The sequence below is a fragment of the Ursus arctos genome, unplaced genomic scaffold (assembly GCF_023065955.2).
Source record: "Ursus arctos isolate Adak ecotype North America unplaced genomic scaffold, UrsArc2.0 scaffold_14, whole genome shotgun sequence".
NCBI lineage: Eukaryota > Metazoa > Chordata > Mammalia > Carnivora > Ursidae > Ursus > Ursus arctos.
In genome coordinates, this window is record NW_026622808.1 from 2,160,508 (window position 1) to 2,180,084 (window position 19,577).

At 51.1% G+C, this 19,577-nt stretch overlaps 2 protein-coding genes across 2 annotated transcripts in view; both read left to right on the forward strand.

Annotated features, from left to right (window-relative positions):
• Positions 1 to 1,822, forward strand: part of LOC113271271 (multidrug and toxin extrusion protein 1-like) — a 35,002-nt gene extending 33,180 nt beyond the window's left edge. Inside the window, 1 exon segment of the mRNA XM_026521110.4 lies at positions 561 to 1,822. Within this exon segment, the coding sequence (XP_026376895.4) occupies positions 561 to 790 (230 nt within the window). The 3' untranslated portion in view covers positions 791 to 1,822.
• Positions 1,823 to 2,914: 1,092 nt separating this feature from the next.
• LOC113271335 (multidrug and toxin extrusion protein 2-like) overlaps positions 2,915 to 19,577 on the forward strand; it is a 67,007-nt gene continuing 50,344 nt past the window's right edge. The window contains exons 1-8 of the mRNA XM_057311240.1: positions 2,915 to 3,061; positions 3,184 to 3,285; positions 10,775 to 10,843; positions 13,482 to 13,630; positions 14,458 to 14,500; positions 15,256 to 15,300; positions 17,386 to 17,483; positions 18,924 to 19,021. Coding sequence (XP_057167223.1) covers positions 2,915 to 3,061; positions 3,184 to 3,285; positions 10,775 to 10,843; positions 13,482 to 13,630; positions 14,458 to 14,500; positions 15,256 to 15,300; positions 17,386 to 17,483; positions 18,924 to 19,021 — 751 coding nt within the window. The remainder of the gene's footprint in view (positions 3,062 to 3,183; positions 3,286 to 10,774; positions 10,844 to 13,481; positions 13,631 to 14,457; positions 14,501 to 15,255; positions 15,301 to 17,385; positions 17,484 to 18,923; positions 19,022 to 19,577) is intronic.

A 19,577-nucleotide genomic window follows, 5' to 3' on the forward strand; every position in this document is an offset into this window, starting at 1 on the left:
AGACGTCCGATGCCCATCTTATTCTTGTTCCGTTGGGTTAACTGCCTTTGTTTCCCCTCGGGAAGTGCGGGAAGACAGACCGTACATCTGAGTCGCTGTCCTGCTGGGTACTCCGTAGGCCTTACCCTGCTGGGTACTCCGTAGGCCTTCTGACTCAAAGATTCATCTCTCTCTTCAGTTCTGAGAACGGCCTTGAATTAGGTCTTCGGTTATTTGTCTCCTCCATTGGCCTGGTTCTCCTTCCGGCCTGCTCATTGGAGGAGTGTTGGCTCCTTGAAAACTCCCCCTATGAACCTTAACTTCGAGAGCCCCCATCTCTCCCTGGTTCTTGCGGTGGCACCGAGCTCCCTAGAAGCCCCAAGCCCACAACAGTAGGATCCAGTCAGAGTTGGTGAGTGAGCGAACGGCGAGGCGCTCGGAGATAGAATTGCTTTTTTGTACCCAAGGTGGCATCTGCTTCCTGAAGAAACTTGGCCCCGGCTACTAACACCTGTATGGGCGTCTTTTCTACAAATGAAAAAATAGCCTTTTACACTAACGAAGTTCGTTTTTCCCTTCAGTGTACCCTGAGAACCGTGGAAGAATTTTAATGCGACGTGTTGGGAGAAATGAGGAGATCTGGTTGGACCAACGGGTGCACCAGGAAGATCCCGAGGCCCAAGCCCAAGCCAGGCACAGAACTATGTTTACCGTGAAACAGTTGGTGCTACGGCGTGGGTTTCTGCTCCTGGGGGTCATTTCCGTCTTGATCTTGGGGATTTTAGTGAAAGCCTATGTCAGAGTTGAGTGAGAAGCCAAAGAGCGAGAGAAGAGAGTCCGCTCAAGTAATTCCTAGGCCAAACGGTGGGCATTTGTTTTCAGTTAAGTTCGTTTCGCCTGTGCCCATGGGTTTCAAGAGTTCAAGGTTTTGAGAGTTCAAAGTTATGTTTTCTAATGAAGAAAAGGAAGTGGGGTACAAATTTTGTTCTTGCCCAAGACAATGTCTGAAAGATGAGAGTGGTAATAATTCCGTTCACCCACCTTGTCTCAACCAAGGACCACGGTGTATCGACTGCATTCATGCTTGGCTTTGACAGTTGGTTCTCCTGCTTACTGTTTCTTTAGATGAAACCCGTTTACGAAGTGCTTCAGGTTTCCTCCTGAGTTATTTAAAATATATTTTGCAGTATATCTTTTCTTGTGCCTTCGAGGATGATTCAGCGGGAGAAAGGCATTCGTGAATATTCATTCGGGGTCCAGATAGCTCAGGCACTATGGGCAGTAGAATCGTTTGAGAAACCAAAAGGGGAGAAGACGTAGATTAAGCAGAAAGGAGTCAGATGGCATTGATGAGGAAGCTTCCCGTTGGGGCTGACATGGATTGGCAGAGACAAGGAGAGAGGAAGCTGTGGGCCTCACTGAGAGCCAGCACTTCATTTTTCTAGAGGGGAAGGCATCCCGCAGACAGGAATAAAGGGTTTGAAGAGCTAATCCAAGAAAAGGAAGAAGTCAGACCCTTTCCTATGTTTGATACAAGGGGGAGTCGGAAGAAATGAAAAGAGGGGTCTAGGAGAGAGGAGGCTGGGGTCCTGGGTGGGGGCCCCATTCATCTTCTGTTTTGGTCTTTGTCTTTAAGAAGGCACCCCAGCGGGGCACCACGGTGGCCCAGTTGGTTAAGCGGCTGCCTTCTGCTCAGGTCATGATCCCAGGGTCCTGGGATCCAGCCCCACATCAGGTTCCTTGCTGGCCAGGGAGCCTGCTTCTCTTTCTTCCTCTGCCAGCCACTACCCCCTGCGTGTGCTCTTTGTGAAATCAATAAAATCTTTAAAAAAAAAAAAAAAAAGGAACCCCAGGTTTCCGTGGCAAACGTGTATCCAGGAGGTTCTGTGTGGTTGTGTCTCAAAAGGATGAGGTTTGGATGAATGCTCCCTCCCCTCCCCCAACCCCCCTTGGAGAACAGTTGGGAAAGTCTTTGGAGCTGTGACAGTCCAAAGAACCATTGCTAATTCCTCTCAGGGCAGTCAGAGCACAAGACTTCAATAGTGGCCTTGGATTAAGTAGTAACCAAGTGAGTACTTGGACTCCGCCTTCCCGGGGGTAGGGCCACACCCGTTCACGCAGCAAGCCTCAATATTAGGTACACTGGGTGCTTGCACGGATGCAAAGAGCTAGGCATGGCCTTTACCCTCAAAGAGCAGATAATGGACCAGATCAGAAAAATTAGCTACCACCAGTAAAAAGCACCCAGGGCCACCTTCATAAGGCATTTCCACCCTCCATGCTCTTTTTCTCCTTGGAGGATCCTTTGGCAGGGACCAAGATAAAGGCCCTCCCTGAAGGTTGGACCCCAGCAACATCCCCTCAACCGGGTCTTTGTTAGGAAGTTCATACACACCCTCCTCATTGGGTCCGGGACAGATACTCCGTAACCTTCTAGACATTTCCCACTGTGTCTGCCCTTCTTCGTCAGGTAGGAGCCCCGGGGATGGGGGATGGGGGGGGGATAGGGAGGCTTATCTCCGGGTCCCAAAGCGCATCCCCGGGGTGGGGGGGGGAGTACTTTAACACACCCGTAACCCGAGGCAGACGGGTTGGTCACCTGAAATGGCACCAAAGTGCCGGGAGGTGCGGAGGGTGGAATTACGAACTCGCCCTCTCCAACCCCCGCCTGGGCACTTTTAACTCTTAACGACCTGCAGTCGTCTGTCGCAGAGCACCCCCCCCCCCCGCGGCCTCCCACTCCCCGGGCGGCGCCCCGCCCCCAGCCCCCAGGGGTCTGCGGACCGCGACGGTTGGCGGGGGGCGTCCCGGGCGTCCCGCCTGCCCCACCCCCATCTCCACCCCCGGCCGCGTCCGCAGGTGGGGCGGTCCGCGGGGCGGGGCCGGGCCGCCCCCAGCCCACCGCCGCCTCCCGCGCACCAGTGCCGGCGCCAGCATGGAGCCCGCCGCCGCCGCCACCCCGGACAGCGCCGAGCGCCCCGACGCCCCCCTCTGGCGCGGCTGCCTGCGGGGCCTGCGGGGCGCGCTGCCGCCCGACGTGCGACGCGAGGCGGCCGCGCTGGTGGCGCTCGCGGGCCCCGTGGTGAGTGCGCGGCCCCGCGCCCCCCGACGGCGGCCCGGCCCGGGCGCCCCGCAGCGTCCCCCCCCCCCTCGGGCGGCCGGGCTCGGCGTCAGCTCGTGCTCTCCTTCCCTTCCCCTCGGCAGTTCCTGGCGCAGCTGATGATCTTTCTCATTAGCGTGGTCAGTTCCATCTTCTGCGGGCATCTGGGCAAAGTGGAGCTGGACGCCGTTACGCTCGCCGTGTCGGTAGGTGTTGCGTTTTTTCAGTCTCTCCTTTGGGGTCGACCCCGTCCGTGGTAAAGCCTCGGGATTTGCATTGTGTCCTGGCTGAGGTCTTGCCTTGCAGGGTCGGGCCTTGACCCAGGGGTGCCTTTCTGGGCCTTATCTTCAGATGTGGAAGAAGATTGGGTCGGCTCCTTACCGGGGGCTGTTTCCGTCTTTGTCACCATCCCGCGGTGGCCGAGCTCGAATGACCGGAGCGGCCAGGGATCGCAAGGAATTGGTAGCAATGATAGAAATTGTGCTGTGTGGTGACTAACATAATAAAAAATGTATTATTAAAAAAAAAGAGGGGCGCCTGGGTGGCACAGCGGTTAAGCGTCTGCCTTCGGCTCAGGGCGTGATCCCGGCGTACTGGGATCGAGCCCCACATCAGGCTCCTCTGCTGGGAGCCTGCTTCTTCCTCTCCCACTCCCCCTGCTTGTGTTCCCTCTCTCGCTGGCTGTCTCTATCTCTGTCAAATAAATAAATAAAATCTTAAAAAAAAAGAAAATAAAGAAAAAAAGAAAAAAAAAGAAATTGTGCTGGTGAAACGAACAGAACTGCGTTTTTTCCCCCCGTTATGAAATCAAACTAGAGAACTTAGAGGTCGTGTCACTTGTTTGCCATGACTTCGAATTACACAATTCATTGTGGGCGCAGGCTTTCATGCTAGTAAGAAAGGGTCTCCCCTTGGGCCGTGGATTGAAATCGCACTGCCTTGGAGGTCTTTGTCCCTGGGTTTTTGTTAGCGATGTAGTGGAAAGGTTTCATCCAGGCTTTCGGAGAAGGGGAATACACCTCCAAGGTGATGATGGCAAGGTGGTCTTTCTCAGTCTAAGAAGATGTCCCCTCCATCCCCACTGGAGGTGGGTATATGCCTTAAGATCGTCGGGGGACCACGGAGGTTTATGGTTTCAACTTTATGGTTGGGATGACCTAAGTATGTGGAATCAGACATTTTATTTACAGGTCTGTTATTGAGTGTAATTCGGGTGAAGGGATATTTCTGCTTCCTTTCAAAGTTTAGATGGGGCTTCTAGAAAGAGTCAAGAAAGCAGAGAAGCTTTACATGCAGGCTGTTGACTGTGTCCCCTGGAGAGGATGAACTTGACCCCTCCCCCGCATAGGACACTGTGGGCCCCCCCATACTCCTGGTCATTCCGTTGACTGTGAACAGATATTAATAGTGGGTTATTATTGAAAACTTGAAAGGACACTTTGTTTCTCCACAGGGCCCGCTATTGGGGGGGGGGTCTACCTTTTTTTTTACCAGTTTCCAAACCTTTCTTTCCCAGTGTCCTTTCTTAAAACTTTCTTTCTTTCTTTTTTTCTTTCGTTTTAAGATTTTATTTATTTATTTGACAGAGAGACACAGTGAGAGAGGGAACACAAGCAAGGGGAGTGTGAGAGGGAGAAGCAGGCTTCCCGCCGAGCAGGGAGCCCGATGCAGGGCTTGATCCCAGGAACCTGGGATCATGATCCGAGTCGAAGGGAGATGCTTAATGGCTGAGCCACCCAGGTGCCCCTCTTAAAAATTTCTTTTAATTTTTTTTACTGAGATATAATTGACATACAGGTGTATAATGTAACAATTCGATATTTGCATATATTGTGAAAGAATCACCACAATAAATTTAGTTAACACCTGTCACTATGCATGGATTTTTTTTCCCATGTGATGAAATCTAAGATTTACTCTCTTGGCAACTTTCAAATGTGCAGTACGATATTATTAATTACAGTCACTAGGCTATACATTGCATCCCCACACTTTATATATTTTGTAACTGGAACTTTGTACCTTTTGACTGCCTTTACCCAGCTCCTCGCCACCCCCTGCCCCTAATCACTGGTAACCCCCAGTCTGCTCTCTGTATCTATGAGTTCAGTTTTGCTTTCTTTAGATTCCACAGTATATGGCGTTTGTCTTTGACCGGCTTATTTCACTTAGTATAATGCCCTCAGTGTCCATTCATGTTGTTGCAAATGGCAAGGTTTCCTTTTTTATGACTGAATAATATTCCACTGTGCGTGTGTGCGTGTGCGTGCGTGCGTGCATGTGTGCCTGGGTGTGGACCACATTTTCTTTATCCACATTTTCTGCATCCATCAGTGGACCCTTAGGTTGTTTCCATACCTTGGCTTACGAATAATGCTGCAGTGAACATGGGGGTGCAGATATGTTTTTGAGTTAGTGTTTTCATTTTCTTGGGTTAAATACCCAGAAGGAGGATTGTGGGATCATATGGTAGTTCTATTTTTAAGTGTTTGCGGCTCCTTCCTACTGTTCTCCCAAGTGGCCGCACCAGTTTGCATCCCCTCCAGTAGGACACGGTGGTTTCCCATCTTGTCTGACACTTTATTTCCTGTCACAGACCCTCACAGGTGTGCGGTGATAGGTCATTGTGGTTTTACTTTGCATTTTCCCGAGGGTCAGTGATGGTAAGCATCTCTTGTAGAATTCGTTGGCCCTCTGTGTGTCGTCTTTGGAAACATTTCTGTTCAGATCCTCTGCCCAGTTTCTAATCCAATTGTTTGGGGTTCTTCTGCTATGGGGTTGGAGGAGTTCTTCCTCTATTTGGAGATGAACTCTTTTTTTAATTTTATTTTTATTTTTTTTTTAATTTTATTTATTTATTTGACAGAGATAGAGACAGCCAGCGAGAGAGGAAACACAAGCAGGGGGAGTGGGAGAGGAAGAAGCAGGTTCATAGCAGAGGAGTCCGATGTGGGGCTCGATCCCATAACGCCGGGATCACGCCCTGAGCCGAAGGCAGACGCTCAACGACTGCGCCACCCAGGCGCCCCTGGAGATGAACTCTTGATCAGATAGATGATTTGCAAATATTCTCTCCCATTCTGTAGGTTGGCTTTGCATTTAGGGGGCTGAAGCTCTTGAGTGTGGTGTAGTCCCACTTGCTTGTTTTGGCTTTTGTTGCCTTTGTTTTTGGTGTCAAATCCAAAAAAATTATTGCCGAGACCAATGCCAAAGAGCTTCCTGCCTATGTTTTCTTCTAGTAGTTTGATGGCTTCAAGTCTTGCGTTCAGGCCTTTAAGCCACTTGAAGTTATTTTTTGTGTATCGTGTAAGCAAGCGGTCCAGTCCCATTCTTTGGCCTGTGGCTGTCCACCTTTTCCAGCACCCTTTGTTGAATAGACTGTCTTTTCACAGTGCTCGTGTTTGGACAGTCCCTCCCCATATACCATCCTGGACCTTTCCCTGTCAGTGATATCCAGTGGCCAGTACAGGGCCTCTTCGGTGTTCATCACACACCCCAGCACCTGGGTGCTCATCTCTTGGGTGTGTGGGCCCCACCTCTCTCCACCTCACTGGCTTCCAGGACCGCCCCCCCCCCCCCCCCCGATCCACTTCAGGACTCACACGCTGCACATTTTCATCCCTCAGCATGGACCCACTGTAGATGTTTTCCCAGCGGCAATGTTTTCTCCTTGTCCTGTCAGTTCCCCACACCTCCTACCTGCCCTTTGACCTCATGGGGTCTTCCTGTGCTGTGGTCCCTGCATCTTCTCTCCCTCCCAGGATCGTGGATCACACAGTCGTTGCCTCCCCTCACCTGCCCTTCAACACCAGACCTCCATTACTCCCCTCTTCAAGACCGGCCTTCTGCCTGTGTTCCAGAACCATCCTTTCTCTTCCATTTCTTCTCTTTAGTTGGTCCCTCTGCGCTATGATAAACGTATCTAAGTCTCTCCTTTTCTGTAAAAACATCTCCAGCTGCCTGTCCCCTTCCCAGCCCCCTGTCTGGCCTCCAGGCGCTCATGCTCTTTGCCAGAAAGCCTATCTTATATCTTCGTTTCCTTTTCTCCCCATTGCAGGCTGGCCTGTATTTCTCCACCACTCCATTTAACGTTCCCTGACTAATGTTGTCGGTGACACCCCACTCTCCCTTCTCCAGAGGCCTCGCCCTTACCTGGCCTCCCTGCCTCCTCTGTGTTTCCACTGCTGGTTCTCCTTGGTTTTCCTGCCTCTGACAGGTGTACCTCTCTCCGTTACCTTCCTCCTCCTGTTCGTCGGTGCCTCTCAAATTTGTGTCTCCCTCCTTGACCAAGGTGCCCCCTCCCGTGTCTTTCTGCCTCAGGATCTACAAGCTCGAATACATCAGGACTGCCTCACACTGGGAAAAGGGGTGAAGCTCTAGTGACCGTCCTCCCTGGGATACCCCAGACCCTCCCCTCTGTTTTTACACCCCCCTCTCCGTCTGTCAGCAGGCCCTGCTAACTTCGTTCCCCGCATTTCTTAAAATGACTCCTTTCCATCTGTTTCCTGCTACCACTGTCCTGGCCCAGCCTTGACCCTTCTTGCCAGCCCTGGGCCACCCCTCCTCTGGCCCAGACTCCGTCTCATCCTTCTCCAGTCCCAGCCATAAAAAAAACCCCCAAGCCACTCCCTGGCTTAACGCCCTGCATTGCTCCCGTCACCGGACAGTGAAATCCAGGCATGGGGCGTCCTGTCTGTGGGTGCCCACTGTATTCTGTGACTTGCACGTGGGGCTGGGACATATCCTTCTAGACGTGGCTTGGGGGCATCTGCAGAACGCTTTCTGGGAAGCCCCAGGCAGGGCCCGTCCTTCTGGCGCTCTGCCACACTCTGTCTCTGCGTGCCGTCCTGCTGATGGGCCAGCTCATGGGAATTTTTGCCGAGCCTGGTTCCTGGCACAGATCCGGCCCAAGTGGATATTTCAGAGAAGTACCCAGCTCCGGGGAGCCTTGGGTTGGGCCTCACCTACGCACCTCCTGAGCGGACGTCTTCGCAGCACTGTTCCTTTATGCTTTTCCGTCCCAAATCACCCGATGATAAGAGCCTAAGAAGAGTTGCTACATTTTGAAGAAAAAATTAATGGGGACAGAGGAAATAGAAACCTAAAATTCAAACAGTAGGCCTGAAAAGGGAATGTGGGAAGGTTGGGATATTCCAAAGAGAGGAATTTCTGTAGCTAAGGTCTGAGGTCAGGGGGTCCGTGCTTGTCCTTCCTTGGGCCATGGGCCGTTAGACTATGCTTTTAACCAGCTGTTAAATTGTAACTAATTGCTACCAAGACAACAGGCCCAGTATCAAGAAAACTATGAAAGCCAGATACATTTAAAAATGTTTTGTCTTATGAAAAATTCTGTATGTGAACGAGAGAATTTACAAAAGTGTTTTTTAATTTTTTATATATTTTTAAAGATTTTATTTATTTGAGAGAGAGAGAGAGAAAAGCACGAGCAGGGGAAGGGCAGGGGAGAAGCAGACTACCCGCTGAACGGAGTCCAACGTGGGGCTCGATCCCAGGACCCTGGGGTCATGACCTGAGCGGAAGGCAGATGTTTAACTGACTGGGCCACCCACGGGCCCCAGAATGTTTGTTTTTTATTATTTATTTATTTATTTATTTATTTATTTATTTATTTATTTAAAGATTTTATTTATTTATTCGACAGAGATAGAGACAGCCAGCGAGAGAGGGAACACAAGCAGGGGGAGTGGGAGAGGAAGAAGCAGGCTCATAGCGGAGGAGCCTGATGTGGGGCTCGATCCCATAACGCCGGGATCATGCCCTGAGCCGAAGGCAGACGCTTAACCGCTGTGCCACCCAGGCGCCCCCAGAGTGTTTGTTTTTTAAATAAGAGAACATTTTAAAAAAATATTTTGTTTTTTTCAGTAATCTCTCTCCCCCGACGTGGGGCTCAAACTCACGACCCCGAGACCAAGAGTCACATCTCTACTGGCTGAACCAGCCAGGTGCCCAAGAACATTTATATCCCACCTTGTTTCATGAAGAATTTGAGTTGGTTTATAAAAATACTTTCAAGACAGAAGGATAAATAATTAGCTGGTCGGATAGGGTCAAAGAAACATGGCTAGAAAAAGACTCAGCTGGGAGTGGTTAGCCCCGGAGAAGCTGCAAATTGCACTCTGGACTCCCTGCCCTGGTAGTTTCCAGAAATTCCCAGCAGGCCCAAGATGTTACTGGGCCATCTACTCGGGGGAAGGACGGCCTTTCCTGATATTGAGTCAGAGGAATGTCTGTTGTAGCGTTTGGTGAAGTGGAAGACGGTGTCCCCGTACAACTTGCCACAAGAGATACAGTTGCAAGTCTGGATGGAACAGGCTGAATATACAGACAGCCCGTTGTATGGGGTATGGGGAGGGGATGACGTCAGAGCTCAGGGTTTATGGGGTATGGGGAAGGGATGACGTCAGAGCTCAGGGTTTATGGGGTATGGGGAAGGGATGACGTCAGAGCTCAGGGTTTATGGGGTATGGGGAAGGGATGACGTCCGAGCTCAGGGTTTATGGGGTATGGGGAGGGGATGACGTCAGAGCTCAGGGTTTATGGGGTATGGGGAGGGGATGACGTCAGAGCTCAGGGTTTATGGGGTATGGGGAGGGGATGACGTCAGAGCTCAGGGTTTATGGGGTATGGGGAGGGGATGACGTCAGAGCTCAGGGTTTATGGGGTATGGGGAGGGGATGACGTCAGAGCTCAGGGTTTATGGGGTATGGGGAAGGGATGACGTCAGAGCTCAGGGTTAGCAGCCCTTGATGGGGATCAAGGCAGGCTCTGACAACGGACTTGACCTGGGGAGAGACTTGAAGCCGTCGAGGAAGGGTAACAGCCATGCTTCCCTTTCTTTTCGTGGAAGGCAGAGGAGGGTTTGGAGCCTTAGCCCTGATGCTGCCCTGGGCTGGCAGGCAGAGGCCAGGGGACTCACTCTGCGTGTGGCCTGTCACCGACTCCTGGGGCCTAGAGTGCGTGACCTTGGTCAGCCAAGAGCTGAACTCACCAGGGGTTGAACTCCTGCTAAATGTGAGACCGGGAAAGAAAAGGAGGGCCTCCAGCTCTCCCCAGCCCCCGCTATTGCAAAACAGCCCGTTGGGCTCTGAGCCTACCTGCAGGTTAACCTTAGTTGTCAGGGGCCCGGGCTGAGGCCGAGGCCAGAAGGTCACGCAACCTCGCGCCGGTTCTCACTAGCGGATTAGAGCCTGGGGCCAGACTTCCCAGCCTCAGGCCACCATCGGAGTGACTGCAGCTTTCTGTGACTTGCTCAGGTGCCCGGTAAGGTGGGAGCAGTGCTCACGACACCCCGCATGGCAGGGGCTTGGGACGGGGCCTGCTTGTAGCATACAGTCCGGGTTTGCTGTCACTGTTATTGGACGCACGTCGCGGACCAGGGGCACCGCTCTTAGAGATCGGTCACAGCTTCGCTTCTTCACGTGGACGTTGTAACGGGCGCCGTGTGGAGCTCATAAGTCACCCTGGTTGACACGAAGCGATTGCGATCCTTCGCTCGGAGGCGGTAGTTCTGTTTGCAGTCGACAGCCAGCATTTGCCGTGAAGCGGAAAGCCTTCAGCTCAGTCTCGGGTTGCTGCTTCGAGATAAGCTGTCTTACTTCACTGCTTGGTGCGGAGGGAGCTGCGGGCAGGGCCGGGCCCCGGGTGCCAGCTGCAGCTCTGGGTCGTTCCTTGCAGGTCGTGAACGTTACCGGGATTTCCGTGGGAACTGGCTTGGCCTCTGCTTGCGACACACTGATGTCTCAGGTGAGGACGGGCCACCCCTCCCCCGCACCCTGGTTTGGGTCAGTTACCTTTCCTGTGGGAGGTGATGTAAGGGACTGTCCCCTCTGTGGCTTTTGTTGCCTCTGGTTTGTCAAATACCGTGCTGCTGACGACTTTCCTAATCGTGTCCTCGTGTCCTCGGGGCCTATGTGCTCGGGTGGGGCTGGGTTTCCCTTTTTCTGTCCTGTTGTGATCTCTCCCACCCTAAAACCGTCCTCCCTTACCCGGTGTTGAGGACCCACATCTCCATCTCCTACCCGCATCTCTCTCCTGAGGGCCAGGCTTGAATGTCGGTCACGTCCCAGACACTCAGACTCAGCTCGACCAGAACTAAACTCAGCAGGCTTTCCCACCTGAACGGTCTCTCTCACAAGAATACACCACCCTCCTCGGCTCGAGTCAGAATCCTTCTCTATCTGCCATCTCCGCATGTTAGCAGAGAGTCTGCTCATTGTGTCCGTCCTCACTGGCCGTCATGGGGTTGGGAACTCCAGGTTGGTGTGCCAGCATAATCAGAGGAGAGGAAGATTCTGGTCCAGGCCTTCCACTCCTGGCTCTGTCTTCCATCTCGCCCCCCTGCTTCACAACCATAGTGGTTTCCTTTCTAGGATCCGAGGTGCTTGGGGAGAAAGGCTTTATCCCATTCAGTCTTTGAGTCACTATGGTTCAGCCTTGTGCTTGCTATGGAGTGGGTACCCTGGAAGTTCGTTGAATGAGTGAGAGGAAGGCAGAGAAGCAAGCAGAGATGGGTAGATGGGTGGACAGGTGGTTGGATGGATGGGTGGGTGGATGTGTGACGAATGAGTCCTGCCTTCAAACCCAGTGCCTGGGAGAGAGAGGACAGGGTTATGTCCAAAGGAAGGAGCAGCGCTGAGCATACGTGGTGTCTGTCAAGCTGTTGCACTCAGCTCCCCGACCGTTTGTGCACGGTGGATTCTGAGAGAGTTTTTGTGGGCTGAGCCGAACAGGGCTCTAAAGGAATTAATGCAATTTAGGCTCAAGTTAGCTCTGCATTGGCATGGCACAGGATATGAATTTTTATTTTAAACTCGTTTTTTGTCCCTCTTTTGCGTCATTTCGTTATTTTTATTCATACAGTTTTTTTTTAAAAACAGAACACACTCTATCTTTATTTCCTCACCTAGAATGGACATCTTTCTGTATTAATAAATGTATTCCATAGTAGCGTGTTGTGTCCTGGATTTTAAATAACTTTTTAAAGCGATAGTAAAAAAATAATAAAAAAGAAAAAATAAAATAGAAATATACTAAAAGTCAAGCACATATAGAAACTTCAGGTTACCTACAAAAGTATTTGAAAAAAATGGGGGGAAAATTACTAAAATTTAACCCTTAGGAGTTATCTCTGTTAAATTTTTGGTGACAATCCTCCAAATATTCCCATCGATGTACACTTACACACCCACACCATTCTAAAATCTACATTTTTTTATTTAAAAAAAAATTTTTTTTTAAGATTTTATTTATTTATTTGACAGAGATAGAGACAGCCAGTGAGAGAGGGAACACAAGCAGGGGAGTGGGAGAGGAAGAAGCAGGCTCACAGCGGAGGAGCCTGATGTGGGGCTTGATCCCAGAACGCCGGGATCACACCCTGAGCCGAAGGAAGACGCTTAACCGCTGTGCCACCCAGGCGCCCCTAAAATCTACATTTTTTTAAAAAAGATTTTATTTATTTGACAGAGACAGCCAGCGAGAGAGGGAACAGAAGCAGGGGGAGCGGGAGAGGAAGAAGCAGGCTCCCAGCGGAGCAGGGAGCCTGATGCGGGGCTTGAGACCCGAGCCACCCAGGCGCCCAAAAATCACCATGGTTTTATCATGTTTTCCTCCCGTTAAACCATGAGTTTGGAGAACACGTGGAATGAACTAGTACAGACATTCCCTCTACTATCTGCGTAATATTCTATGGTATTTATCTTGCCATTATTTTTATTTAATTTGTTTTCGTTGCCTTTGGTACTGTGCTTTATTTATTTATTTTTAAAGATTTTGTTTTATTTATTTGACAGAGACAGCCAGCGAGAGAGGGAACACAAGCAGGGGGAGTGGGAGAGGAAGAAGCAGGCTCCCAGCACAGGAGCCTGATGTGGGGCTCGATCCCAGAACGGGGGGATCACGCCCTGAGCCAAAGGCAGACGCTTAATGACTGCGCCACCCCTGTACTGTGCCTTAAGGTAGACCCCTTTTTGGATGTGGAAAGAGACAGTCATACGGGTTACTTGAAGGAAAGGGAGCGTGGGAAAAGCTCGGCGAGGCCCGGACTCGGCCAAGGCCACTGTGGGGACACGCCCCTCAGCCTCTGTCGGGGCTGCTTCTGTCTGGGGCCTGCGCTGTCCTCCCCTGGCCCGCTCTCTGCTCCGTGCTCTGGGCCCCCGGCGGCTGGTCGCCTCTGGCTTCTGTACCCTCGTCCCTCTTAGACTTCAGCAGCTTATGTCGGTTCCCTCCTGGGAGCCCCCCACTGTCCCCCTCCCGCTGTGGCGGCCACTGGGCCTGGTGCGCCATCCCGGTCCCAGCCACGCGGGCCGCCCGGCCGGGCCTCTCCCCGCCGGCTCTCAGCACACCGCGGCATTCGTTACCATCGCACGTTTTCTCTCTCAAGTCCTTTGGAGGCAAGAACCTGAAACGCGTGGGGATCATCCTTCAAAGAGGAATCCTCATCTTGATGCTGTGTTGCTTTCCTTGCTGGGCCGTCTTCATCAATACGGAACGCATCCTCCTGCTCTTAAAACAAGACCCCGAAGTCTCCAGGTCAGCAGCGTCTCTCATGTCAGAACCCCAGGTTCAGAGTAAGTGACCATCCGGGCCTCTTACCTGTGTTGACATATTCGGCCGATTCCCTGGACTCGAACCCTGTGGCAAACGGAAGCTGTGACCTGCGGAGTGCAGGCTAGAGGGCTGGCGGGGACCACCTGACACTGGGTGACACAGGGACACGGGGTAACATGGTGGCCTGGTGCCGTGCCCAGAGTGAAAAGATACAGGACAAGAATGTAATACCCTTGGCCCGAGACCACCTTTCCCAGAGTTGCCCTGTTCTGGTGTTCTGCAAACGCACTGAGTGTTTCTCTCCCCCCAGAAGGAGAATAGCAACATAGTTGCCTTCACTTTTATTTTTAGAGTTGGGTTGGTTGGTTGGTTTGTTTTAACCTGCAGTTGCAGCAAGCTCTCTGGGATTGTCTTCAGGGTACATGGCACGGATGGCACGCAAGGAGGCATCTCTCCTTTTCTAGAAGACCGTCTTGCTTCAGTGTGAGATACACCTACACTCCCAACTCCGAAAATTTCTAAATTTCGCCCACATTTCAGTTCATTTTGCTGTGTTCGTTCCACCTTTTCTGCTAGGAATGAGCTGAAAGGTGTAAAGTCCGGCTTGCCTTTAGAAAGCAGACGCTCAGCGGGCCCGATGTGGTGTTAATTTGGGTTGCAGAAAAAGTCTCTTAAGAGTGTCATTAAATTTCCCCATCTAAATTATTTTTAGTTTTACTTTTTAGAAAATACTGTGTGGATTCAATTTGAAGACGTATGATCAGTAATTGTTTGGATATTAACCGAAGGCTGTTTGCTGTTTATTTCAGGATAGCCCAGACTTATGTGATGATTTTTATTCCTGCTCTTCCTGTAAGTGTCAAGGGTATTCTTTTTTTTTTTAATTAATTAATTTATTTGAGGGGGGGAGAGAGAGAGCATGAGCAGGGGGGAGGGGCAGAGAGAGAAGCAGACTCCCCGCTGAGCAGGGAGCCCGATGTGGGGCTCGATCCCAGGACCCCGGGACCACTACCTGAGCTGAAGGCAGGTGCTTAACCGACTGAGCCGCCCAGGTGCCCTGCGTTGCTTTACATGAAGCAGCTCATGAATGTGGCAAGTGTGGGCCTCCCTCCTCGTATCACAGAGCTGTCCGTGTGTCAGTTCAACGGGTCTCTCTTGGACCTGCCATCCCTCCCTTACTGATTCTCAGAGCATGTACCACTTTGAGGCCCACCAGCTTACAGGAAGCATGCACACCGATCAGAGGAAGAACTCCCCTTCCTTATGCCATGGTTACTTTCGATTGCAAATTAATCAGGATGTTTCCAGGGCTCCCCTGGGATTTTGGGAAGTACCCCCCGCCCCTGGCTGGCACCCTCGGAGCCATTCAAATGTCAAGGTAGTGAGGGGTTTCTGCTTCAGCCAGTTAGAGGTCGACTTGTCCGTTTGTCAGCGAGTCTTTTCTGGAAAATTCCAGACAGCATCCTAGCATTGATTGGTGTGGCTCTGGTTCTCTGATTTTGACGTCTCATCAAGAGGAAATGTCTTCTTAAAAAACAGAACTGACAGAAACTGTTGGAATTATACTTTCCTATTAATGTGAGGGGTTTTTCTGTTTTCTCTTACAGGCAACATTCCTGTTCCAGCTGCAGACGAGATATTTACAAAGTCAGGTGCAGATTCTTTTTCTATTTTTACTCCGTGGTACTGGAAATGTATAGTAAATATTCTTAGGGAGTTTTCTATGAAAGTAATTCACAATTTTTTTCCTGGAATCCTACCGAGAGCTCCTTGTTGGGGAGACGTGACGTCTCGTAGATGGACTTTGTCCGGCTCAGGGGAGATGCCCGTCTCCCTCTGTCCAATTCCTGCGCCCACCCCTGGTGTTACTCCACCTCTAACCTCTTTTGTGGGCTGCTGGCTGGCTTTGGGTCTGGCCCCAGGCCTGGCTCTCGTGCCTCTGTTTTAGAGGAAGAAGCCCCAGAGTTCCTATGGCCCAGAAGCACCTGGGGTTCACGGTGCCCCTGGTATATGACACGGAGAAGGGACATGGGTGAGAAGGTCGAGGGTAGAGGTAAGGGGTGACCTCTACGTCACCATGCCACCTCCCCATGTCCCTCTTCTATAAGCCATCTGCTTGCCTTCATGTGACTTCTGTCCACAGAAGCCGCTCTTTGTTTTTTTGTTTTTTTTTTAAGATTTTATTTATTTGTCAGCACAAGTTGGGGGGGAGCAGAGGGAGAAGCAGGCTCCGTGCTAAGCAAAGAGCCCGACGTGGGACTCGATCCCAGGACCCCGGGATCATGACCTGAGCTGAAGGCAGGCGCTTCCCGCTGAGCCACCCAGGCGTCCCCAAAGCTGTCCACTTCGATGGTGGTCAGATCCATTTAAACACACGGAGAATCCTCAGGAAAATGTTCATCCGAGGACTAGTGTAGGGTAGGCCACAGACCCAGAAGGAGTGAGGCTCTGTGGCCCCGTAAAGCACGGGGTGAACATTCACCGCATGCCCGCTAGGGGCCCGGCCTGGCAGGTGTTTCGTGTGCGAGGACTTCATAAACCTTGCCCGCGGCCTTGTGGAGAAGTAACTGGGCCCAAGCGTCTCCCAGATGGTCCTCCCGGGACGCTGCATGCCGGGAGCGGATTTGCGGTGTACGCGATCATTCCTTCTCTTCTGTCTCCGTGGTACCAGCTGGGGCGCAGCGGGTCATCGGAAGCACTTACACGCAGCTGGTTGGTTGGGCTCGCAGCCGCACCCGTGGCGGAGATGCAGCCGGTGGCTTTGGCCCTGGCCGCTGCGGTCCCATGTAGCTATGCTGTCCTTTAAAATCCCTGCGCGTGTAACTCTGCCTGCTTAGAGGGACTCCCTCTTCCTCCTGCGAGTCTCGTTGCTCTCACACGACTACCGCGTTGTCCTCTCCCCGGAGGCGTGGGGGCTGTTTCCACACCACGAAGTCCGGCCACAGCAGCTGGCTGGCCTGCCTCTTCACTGGACTCGGACGCTCTTGCCTGGATTTGGGACCTCCCGCAGGTGGAGGGCTCAGTCCCACCGTCTAACCTCCCCACCTCCAGATGCCGAAGGCAAGTCTAGGTTGCCACCTGTGCGACCGATCGGCTGCAAATTAGAAGTTTCCACGACCCCGTCCTCAGGTTCCGTTGATGTATTAGAGAGACTCGCAGAACTGAGGACAAGTTTGCTAACATTTTACGTTTATCATCAAAGGATCCGACAAAGAATGCAGACGAACACCCAGGGGGCGAGGCCCGTGGGGAAGGGGTGCCGTCTTCCCAGCACGTCTTCGTGTTCAGCAAGCTGGAAGCTCTCCAGACCCTGTGCTTTTGGGGGCAGCAGGATCGATCTCGTACTCTATTCGCAGCCCCTCTCCCCCGTCTGGAAAGTGAGAGAGGGGCTGACAAAGTCAAGCTTCTAATCGCGGCTTGGTGTTTCTGGTGACCCGGTCCCGTCCAGGAGCCCACTCAGAGTCCCCTCGTTATGACAAAAGGCACCCTTGTCCCCCAAGACATTCCAAAGGATTTCGGAACTCCGTGTCAAGAACCCGGCTTGAAGACCCTGTGTGAGAACAAAGGAACCCCCTAGCGTTCTGATCCCTGGGGAAATTACGAGGGCTTTAGGAGCTCTGTGCTGGGAACCGGGGCAGGGCAGGGGCCGAGACCAATGTATGTTTCCTGTTATTTCACACCACCGAACTGATTGGCTTTTGAAAATGCTGTTTGTTTTCTTCTTTGGGGGGTTTTAGGGCATCATCATGCCGCAAGTGATCACGGGAATTGCAGCAAATGTGATCAACGTGGGCATGAATGCCCTTCTGCTCTATGCCCTGGACCTCGGCGTGGTGTAAGTCGTGACCCCCTCCTTCCCCAGAGCCTGGGTGTCTGCCAGGTGCGGGCTCCGGTCCCAGGGGCTGGGACACAGGGGAGTGAGGCAGCCCGGGAGGGAGCGCTGATTCTCCCGCTATCCCTGAGTTGTAAGAAATCGACCCAGTTCCATCTTTATGAAGCTTGAGAAGATGAGGGTCGCACGTAGGAGGCAGTGTCAGTCTGGACCTCCCACCGGAGATGCCAGGCCGTTGGTGAATCTCCCAGCTGAACCTTCCAGTGCGCTGGCCCAGAGCCAGCCTCCCTCGCATGTGGCCGGTGTGGTCACACCAGCTCTTGCAGACCCAGCCCTGAGCTCCTGGCAATTTTATCTGCCTTAGGACAGCGTGTTTCTTTATAAATGAAAACTGAAAGAAAATAAAATGAAATAGAATAGAAAATATGAGAAGATGTGGGGGTATTTTCATGAGACGTTTGTTTCTGTGTGCGCGCGCACGTGTGTACCCATATTATTGTGGGTACCGGGGAGTGATAGCAAATTTATTTCTTACTGTTAGTTGCAGTAGGAAATGTATATAAAAGCCATTAAGTAAAGGATAGTGGAGAGGTGGAGTATAAGGATAACCAGTGAAAAAAGGTTTGTGACATCTTCCATACGCTAGGAAACGGAAGGAGGCTTTGGCCATGGGGGAAGAGTCGGTTGACAGGTTTGCGAGCTGGTGACATCAACCCATGTAAACACCTGAGTGGGGGGAGGGGTCTGGGTTTCCCCTGCAGGTGCACCTTACAGACCCTCTCTTAGAAGTTTCTTGGACAAACTAAATAAATAAAAATCTTAAAAAAATAAGTTTCTCGAATAGATCTACGAAGGACAGTTTGGGGGTAGTTGGGTAAGAGGAGAGGAACCCATGGGAATGGATTAATCAGTGATAAAATTCGAGGATTGGTCAGAAGAGTGAAATGAAAAAGTAGAAGGACGGGGCGTCATTTTATTTGTGGGGTAAAATGTCATCTGTCCAAGATGCTCTAAGGTTATCTTGTAATAGCAAACAAATTTATTAAAATCCTGGGAAATAAAACAACTATGAACCTTAGACCAGTGTTTCTGAACACGATAGCTGTGTTTTGATACTGTATGTAACTAATTATGTGTAAGAATTTATATGCTGGGTTATTTCAGGCTGTGAGGACAAGGAATAGTGACAGATGTTTATGTTCTTTTGTTTTTCGGTTGACTGATAGTCACATTTGGCTCTTCCACAAAATTCAGTGTTGGTGGAAAGAAAACAAGTCTATCTTAAGTGGGTGCTATATTTAAATTGTGAAAAGATAGTCCTCAGGTTCTAGGCTTTTCTAACGATTGTGACTCCCTAACGGAGCCAAAGCTTGTCGGGGCAGCCTGTTTCTTTGTACTTGGACGGAACGCACTCACAGGGAATGATCACGTTCTCTCCTTCAGAGGATCCGCCTGCGCAAACACCACTTCCCAGTTCCTCCTGTCCGCTCTTCTTTTCCTGTATGTGTGGTGGAAGACAGTTCACGTCGACACCTGGGGAGGTACGAGGACTTTGATTTCTTACGTTTTGTTATTTGTTATTCAGAGGGATGTAATCCTGGTTTGGGGAACTGTTTTCTCCCCAGAGAGGTTTTTTTTTTTTTTTTTTTTTTTAAAGATTTTATTTATTTATTCGACAGAGATAGAGACAGCCAGCAGGAGAGGGAACACAAGCAGGGGGAGTGGGAGAGGAAGAAGCAGGCTCATAGCGGAGGAGCCCGATGTGGGGCTCGATCCCATCACGCCGGGATCACGCCCTGAGCCGAAGGCAGACGCTTAACCGCTGTGCCACCCAGGCGCCCCAGAGAGGTTTTTTTTAAATCTTTTGGAAGATTTAAAAATTATAGAAAATATTTAAATTAGTGAAAATATAAAACTTACAGGTCAATATGAGATTTTTTTTTTTTAATTTTATGTCCATGAAGTCAGGTTTTGGTCAAGGAAAACTGTTGGCAGCTGTCGGGTTGTAAGAATTGATACTTAATGAATTAAAATTGCAGATACGAAACCCTAACTGTTCTTTGCAATTCATGCTGCTATATGAAAGTGAAGTTTAAT